The sequence below is a fragment of the Lactuca saligna genome, chromosome 4 (assembly GCF_052625555.1).
Source record: "Lactuca saligna cultivar CGN05327 chromosome 4, ASM5262555v1, whole genome shotgun sequence".
In the NCBI taxonomy this organism is placed as follows: Eukaryota; Viridiplantae; Streptophyta; class Magnoliopsida; order Asterales; family Asteraceae; genus Lactuca; species Lactuca saligna.
The window spans coordinates 17284036-17291903 of record NC_136420.1 but is presented as its reverse complement, the minus strand read 5'-3'; the positions used below and the strand labels follow the sequence as shown (position 1 = coordinate 17291903).

Here is a 7868-nt window from a genome sequence, read left to right as displayed (position 1 = left end):
ACAAAAAATAAAATAGAGTCATAATTCAAATTTATATTTATATATGTAAACTAAATTTTAGTAAATCTTGATGGATACAAGTTGTTGTTTGTCAATATGATCCGTAAAACACAAGTTAATGTCAAAATGTATAATGTTTTTTTTGTATATATATATAATTATTTTTTTTAAATATAATTAGAAATAAAATAATTAGCACGCTTTGTTTACAAAGTATCATTAAAGATGTTTGATTTCATGTGACTTGATTGATTCAAACCTTAATAATAATAAAACTAATTTTCAATTTTAGGAATTTATCTCGTTTATTTAAGAGTTTTGATTTTCAAAAGCCACAAATTTTTTTATAGTTCAAATATGTATTTTAAATAATTTGTTTTTTCTTTTTTGTTCCAAACCTAAAATATAGGGATTCATACTATATATGTTAATATATATTAATTAATATATTAATAAAATTAATTAATATGAGGTGACATTTAATATGTAACATTTGAATTAAAAAAATAACAAGTGAAAAAAAATTCTAAAGTTCCGAAAAATAATGTGTGAAATTCAATGAAAAGTTTATATTTAGCAAAAATAATATTTATTTATTAAGATATACTATTTTTTTTTATAAAGATAGTTAGAATAAATAGAAACATTCGTATTTGAACATGTTTCGGCGACAAAAGGGATTAGGGTCTAGGGGTTATCTTTGGAAATGAATAACCATAAAGTTATTGATGTAAACTAGATATAGATTAGACATATGATACTTGTATATAATGTAGTATAGAAAATATTTTCTTTGTTCCCTAATCTTATTATATAACCGGATAAATAAGACAAAACCATAAATTCAATTTGTTAGTTTTGTTCATGTGATAGTGAGGAGACAACTCATTCCAAAGTCATCCCTTTCTTCCAACTTTAAAGATTTCTTGAATACAAAGCTTGGAACCCTAATTTTGATTATATAAACTATGCATCTTTCCTAAAATCCAAATAACACGTACACACATGAACATAAAAATTTACGATTCTTGAATTTCTTACGATCCTTTTAAACATGTTGATATATTCTTCTTCTGAAGCAGAAGACTCCAACGATCATAATGTTCCAACTACCAAATTGTTTGGTCGTGAAAGATCTGTACATTCCTTACTTGGTGGAGGACATGGTATCTCTAAAAAACTTGTTATTTCAATAATGTATTAAGTTTTTTTTTTTAATATACATTGACAACCATATATTGAGATTAAATTTGAAGTTATTTTATTGACATTATGTATCAAAATAATGAAACCTCTTGTGATTAACAAGATGGGTTTGCTAAATTAATGTTGCGTTTAATTGATTTATGTCGCAGTTGCAAACTTACTTTTATGGAGAAACAAAAGCTTGTCAGCAGCAATTCTGCTAGGAATTACGATGATCTGGTTTCTCTTTGAAGTTGTTGAGTACAACTTTGTTTCTTTAATCTGTCACATCTCGATCCTTGTCATGTTGATCGTCTTTCTCACATACACAGCAGCAAAATTCGCGAATTGGTAATGTTTTTTTACACCTTATACAGATTTCCAAAAAGGAGAAATAATTTTATAAAATAACTTGTTTTTAATTTGTACTATATAGGGATCTTCCTGATATACATGAGATAACGATACAAGAATCTGTATTCAGATGGTTGTATAGGAAAGTAAATTGGGTGTTACTCCGATTCTATGAGATCTCAAGCGGGGAAAATTTCATTGAGTTTTTCTTGGTACGCATTTAAACTATGTTTCTTTACTCTAATATTAATTATTCTTGAAGAAGTTTTCAAATATGATCGTCTTGTAGGTGATCGGATCTTTATGGATGATTTCAGTTCTTGGCAGTTATTTCAGTTCTTTGAATCTCTTGTTCTTCTGTAAGTTCCAATTATTATATATGGTTTTTAGCTCAAAAACCCGATGGATTTTGATCTTATATATGTTTGGGTTGCATTCTCTATGTCTATGTAGGTTTTATTTGTCTTGGAACTTTACCGGTATTGTATGAACAATATGAGCGAGAAGTTGATCGCCTCATACGCAAAGGGAGCAAAGATGCAAAAAAGGTGTTGAAGAAATTTGATTCCAAAGTGCTAAACAAGATCCCAAGAGGACCAGTTAAGGACAAGAAGCGCAAATAAATGTTAAATACTTTTATCTTCAAATTCAAAAGACATGTATGTAGTAGTAATGTTGTATACTTGTATATATCTCGAGAAAGCTTATATATACCATAAAAATTAACTTGTTGGAATCGTATTATCTTTATTGGATCATTCTAACGTGGTTGAGTGTTTACTGAACAAACAAATGTGAAATCTCACAACCAGAACTACATAAAATTGAACCTGTTTCATATTCTTTACGCCTCTTAACATCAAATAATTGTATTGTGGTCTATTTAGCAAACAAATGTAACATATCAAACTTCTATCCAACAGTGTGGAAGGCATTCATTGACCTATGTTGAAATCGTTAGAAACTTAAACATTTAGGGCTTTAGTCTTAATAAAGTAGAGCTATGAAGAGGGTGGCGATCTTTATTCTTTACAACTATCACACATAATACTATAAACAGATATAAAAGATATACAATATATTTTATGTTGTATTAAAAAAAACAAAAATGCATAAATTATTTATTAAGCAATTTCACGAGGCACGTCCAAACACCAAATAGGATATTTTGGTACTTGCAAGCAATGCCAAATACTCAACTCACTCAACATCAAGAAATTGATTTCTCATGTTTAAATTAAAAACAACACTTTGCTTGACAGATTAATTAACTTGTACAATATTTTTGGCATGAATTATGATACAACATGAACATTGATCTTACTATATATTTTTCATTCACAAACTATCTATCTACATTCTGGATACACTTCATAATAATATCATTTTTCAATTTCATCATAACTACTCAGAAACTCCACAACACATGGATACACTTCATTAACCGCCTGCATTCATTCAAATTCAAACCACACACCATTTATACATTTTCAACTAAATTACATCTTTGGTCCCTGCGTATACCTGATTTTCACAATTTTGGTCCTCATCTCAAATAACAACCAGAATTGCAAAGATCAGCTATACTCAGGGACCAAATATGTAATTTACTCTATATCACAAACAAGATTGAAAACAGAGAAGGTAGAAGGTATTACCAGTCGCCCCCCAACCAGATCATAATGCGCATAATGCGGGCCATCCGGTTCACCAAATAATTTATAACTAACCAAACCCTCAGGAATCAGCTTCGCTGTTTCTGTTAATTCAATAACATTATCAAATATCAATGAAGGGTAGAAACCGCCATTTTTTCAAAAGTACAAGGGTAGTTTCGAAACATATATACAACTTACCCTGTACAGCTTCAGGGGGGCATATTGCATCTAGATCCCCTGCAATGGCCAACACAGGGACATTGATTTTATGAATATGATCTTTATAAAAAAATTTCCCACTTCTGTCACACAAACCACCCTCACGAAACGCTGATGTCAGCTGCAGCAACAGTTTAGCAGGTATCGTACCTTCAACAAATTCAAAAATCTCATTAAATTATTTATTATTACTATAAACAATATCATACAAAATACGATATGCTTACAGAAATTGTTTAACACTAGCTTTTTCAACAACTCTGGATGCATCATGTCTTGTGCTGATATCATATGATTAAGCCATGATAAAACATAAGGAGGACGCGATGTTAGAGGATATGCAGCTGTTAACATTGCTCCTAAAGGAACAATAGGCACATTCAGCACCTGTGCGGGGTCCGCCTACATAAACAAATAAATAAATTATAATCTAGTCATATGTAAAAAAGTAAATCACAAGATATATTTACTTACAAGTGGTAATAGTAATTTTAGTGTTGATTTTGAAGAAGTGTAATCAAGTGAAGATGCCAAAGTAACAATAGCAGCCAACCCTGGTTCCTTTCCTTCAGCGCCTTTAGAATGAGAATTAAATACATTTTAAATTTTGGTTTAAGAAAAAACTAAAAGGGCAAAATCGTAAATAATATTAATATTTACCGAATCGTGATAGCATGGAATATAGTAAAATGCCACCCATGGAGTGTCCTACAGCAACCAATTTACCATCTTCGGGTTTAGTATGCGCTTTTATATATTCCATCTGTTGTTAGAATTTAGAAAGAAGATTTGTTTAATAGTATATCTGTAGATACGAAAGGGTAAAATGGGAAATTTTATATTAATGTCACCTCACCGCAGCAGGAACGTCTTCTTCAAGGTAATGATCGAAGTCCCAATCGTATTTGACAATCATGTCCAACTGTTTCTGGAAGTCTTCCATGGTTGTGGTCAAACGTTCTTGAAGGTCAAACAATGGTGGTGAAACAGAACGTTGACCTTCTTCGATAATATTGATTAGTTTTTGACTCATGTCTTGTATTTGACTTGCAACAGTTGAGGTTTGTTTTAATTCCAATAAACCTAAAATGTTTTTCTTTATTTCGTTAAAACGTTCTGCTAGGAAAGAATCGCCTATGAGTTTTGAAAATTGGTCAAATAATTTAGCAGAGATTAGTCTTGATTGACCTTCACTTAGGAAGCCGGATACTCTATCTGATAGGGTTATCAGGGTTTCCGTTAACTTAGTGACAAGTATTGATTCCTCCCATACCGTTGGTAATTCCACTGGAATCTCTGATTCCACTGGAATCTCTGATTCCACTGGAATCTCTGATTCCACTGGAATCTCTGATTCCACTGGAATCTCTGATTCCACTGGAATCTGTGATTCCACTGGAATATGTGATTCCGTTGTATTGGTAGATGGAGACTGTGAAGCAGATAGAACGGTTTCTGCTCCGGAAACAGCAACGGCTTCCATCTGGTTGGATATTGCGTGTGCTGACTGTTCGATGTCTTTGGGGTGGGACCCGTGCATGCTTAAGCCAGCTCCTCGAACCTCGAGAATCCAGGTGTCGAATCCTTGTTCACACATGTATCGAGCAAATGAAGACTACAAGCAAACAGTGTAATTTCTCAATCTCCTAGAATCTAATAATCTATCCTCATTACATAAAGAATGAAGGTAACTACCACATTTCCTCTTTATAATCTCATCTTTCACTAGAAGTTGATTGTTTTACTATGTCCCTTTTGCTTCACTCTCTGGTTTTGGTAGCTTGTAGATTCCATTTTCCCCTTCTTTTGTATCCAAACTCCTAGAATCTATCATCAGTTGTTACTATTCACTAAGAACTAGCAGACAACTTATTAATGTTTGCCTCACTCATCTATGCTCACCTTTTTTACCCTTGACTGATATAAAATTAAAGATGTACGGTATATGATCGTAGATAAGAGAAAGAAGGAGAGAGAATCGAACTCACCTCAGGTGAGAGATCGTACCCTATCGCATTTGTTCCCACCCCTGATAACAACAATAGTGGATGCTTTCTCGATTTAGCCTGTAATAACTAACATATGTAAATCAAAGATATACAGACATTGCAGTTAACGAATAACAGAGTAAGCAAAATACGAAATCAGAAGTCAGATATAACTAAGATTCGTCTCCATTAACAAGTTACCTGCGGAGAAGGATGGTATCTCCATAAAGCAAGTCTCCAGTCGGAATTATTGACAGAAACATAGTGTAGCTCGTCAGCAGTACAAATCGGAGGCTTATTAGAAACCTTCTCGCCACTAATTGAGATCTCGGATTCCGTCTCATCAGAAGAGAAAGCCCTAACTCTAACAACCGATGTCAACCGAAGCGATGGCAACGGAGGAAGACGGCGGAAGGGAAGTTGAAAGCAGACGCGGCGGAGGGCGGCGGATGATGGCGATGCCATTTGGAGAGGGGTAGGAACGACGGTGTTGTGCGATTGAAAGTGGATGATCGCCGACATAGTCATTTTTAGAGGTTTGTAATTGGGGAAAATGAAAATGGAAAAAAATTAGATAAAGCTTGAGTGATTGCGTGTCATGGAGTCAAAGGGTAGTTGTGGCGGTGGCAGCCGGGAGGAAGATGATGGATCTGAAGAAAGCGAAACTATTAATCCCCACGTGCTACTCCCAGAGCAGGGCATGCACGGTTTGACTCTATCTGTCATATGCATCAACAGATCTCTGGTCGAGCTTGCTTGTGAACTTCGAAAATTTTAACCCAAAAGAAAAAAAAAAAAAAAAAAAAAAAAAAACCAAAATGTGGAAAATTTTGGAATGAAATGTTTGATAGAGATACATGGTTTAATTAAAAATATATATATATAAAATTTTAATAATTTGAAAAGTTTAAATTTACAAGAAAAATGAAAAAAAAAATTAAATTATTAAAATTAATGAGAGTTTAATATATTGAATACATTATCTATATAAACTTTTTCTAATAAATACTATACATATATTACCTTACATATTAAATATGGAATTTTAATTTAATAAAATAAAAAATACAATAAAATAACAAGTAAAAAATATAATTTTAAAAATTCTAAAAAATGTCATGTGTCCAAATGAATAAGAAGAAGACATGTGACAAAAAAAACCTTCATTTATTATAGTAGATAGAGGTTATAGTCGGTAAACTAAATGAGATTGAATTCTTTTTATTTATTTATTATTTTTTTTTTTTGAGCTATTCACTATGGGATATATGTTTATATGACTTTTTTTTATCACAAAGGACCATGCAAATTGTCAAAAAATATAGTGAATTCACGAAGTTATTTTTTCTAACAATGTAAGACAGCCGTGAATTAGCGAACATACTAAAACTTGCGCATAACTCGTAAGGAATATATAATTTTCACGAATAAACTTAAAAGTGCGAATTATTATTATTACTACCACCAGGCCATAAATAACCGTTTTGTCATTTAAAGTCGTTGGATCGTTTTAACTTTTAATCTCAGCGGCACAAACTTCTTATTTACGGTTAATTATGGTAGTTTTTTGCTTCCACAGACATCGCACACAACGGTAGTTCTCCTTCTCCCATGTTCAGCATCTTCTTGCTTCCTCCTTCACGCATCATGATCGGTTATCGGTTGAAGCAACCACGATCCACTCTTCTATAATCTTCCTTCAAGAACTTCAACTCCTCCCCCTCCACCACTTCATATTCAACCGTTCACACTTTATTCCCCACATTCAGTTTTCTACCCATTATCCTTCAACTCCTCACAGTTGGTTTATCGATTTCACAGCCTCCTTCCAAGAGTGTTTTAGTTATGGCACGTTAATTCCAGAAGTTTCGCCCACGTCTCCTTCCGTCTTCATAAGCTCTCACCACTTCTTCAACTTCCATCTTCAACTCTTCTTACAGATGCCCACGTTGCTTCTATGCTTCTTATTCGCTAACTGCTACAAGCACGTTGTACAAATCGACCTATTTAATGATCGTTCGATGTTTAATGTTTCTATCTTTCAATTGGTAAAAAGAATTGCTTCATCAATTTGATGGTATGGATTCCAATTCGTTTTATATTTGTTCACCTAAGGTAAAATTATTGACTCCCGAAACTACTTCCTTCTTCTTATACTATATATACTTTGATTGGTAAATAGAAGATTGATTCGGTTTCTCTCTCCCTCCTTCATCGCCTTTATCTTTCAGGTATGTTTTGATGTGAAGGGTTATCTTTGACTATTGTTTGTTGATTCCACACCTTTTTTGGTGTAACATCCCGGAATCGCAAGAGTAGAGTTGAAGGGCTAAAAGTGTAAGTTTCGGAGGGTGACTCGGCGAGTCAAGTCGCGACTATGGTCGCGTGTCAAGTGGCCTACTCGGCGAGTCCAAAGATGGACTCGGCGAGTAGGTGTTGTATGGAGAAAACCCTAATTTTCGGG

General features: G+C 33.3%; 2 protein-coding genes across 4 annotated transcripts; one reads left to right on the top strand and one right to left on the bottom strand.

Moving 5' to 3' along the window:
* The first annotated feature begins 1002 nt into the window (after nt 1–1002).
* Nucleotides 1003–2275, top strand: LOC145038330 (reticulon-like protein B9). The gene is made up of 5 exons (XM_078986722.1): nt 1003–1166; nt 1356–1536; nt 1622–1751; nt 1829–1898; nt 1993–2275. Exons 1-5 carry the CDS (start codon nt 1055–1057, stop codon nt 2160–2162), a joined length of 663 nt encoding a protein of 220 aa, XP_078842848.1. The 5' UTR covers nt 1003–1054; the 3' UTR covers nt 2163–2275.
* Nucleotides 2276–2770: 495 nt separating this feature from the next.
* Nucleotides 2771–6134, bottom strand: LOC145041327 (alpha/beta hydrolase family protein). Of its 3 annotated transcripts, none has more exons than XM_078989346.1 (10): nt 5606–6134; nt 5405–5482; nt 4605–5031; nt 4273–4532; nt 4077–4179; nt 3891–3991; nt 3644–3818; nt 3396–3566; nt 3198–3298; nt 2771–2987 (listed from the first exon to the last, which is right to left on the bottom strand). In XM_078989346.1, exons 1-10 carry the CDS (start codon nt 5930–5932, stop codon nt 2922–2924), a joined length of 1809 nt encoding a protein of 602 aa, XP_078845472.1. In that variant the 5' UTR covers nt 5933–6134; the 3' UTR covers nt 2771–2921. The 3 variants fall into 3 exon arrangements, with proteins under 3 accessions (XP_078845472.1, XP_078845473.1, XP_078845471.1); XM_078989347.1 differs by having other exon boundaries at nt 4273–4499; nt 5606–6133; XM_078989345.1 differs by having other exon boundaries at nt 4273–5031.
* Nucleotides 6135–7868: the final 1734 nt, after the last annotated feature.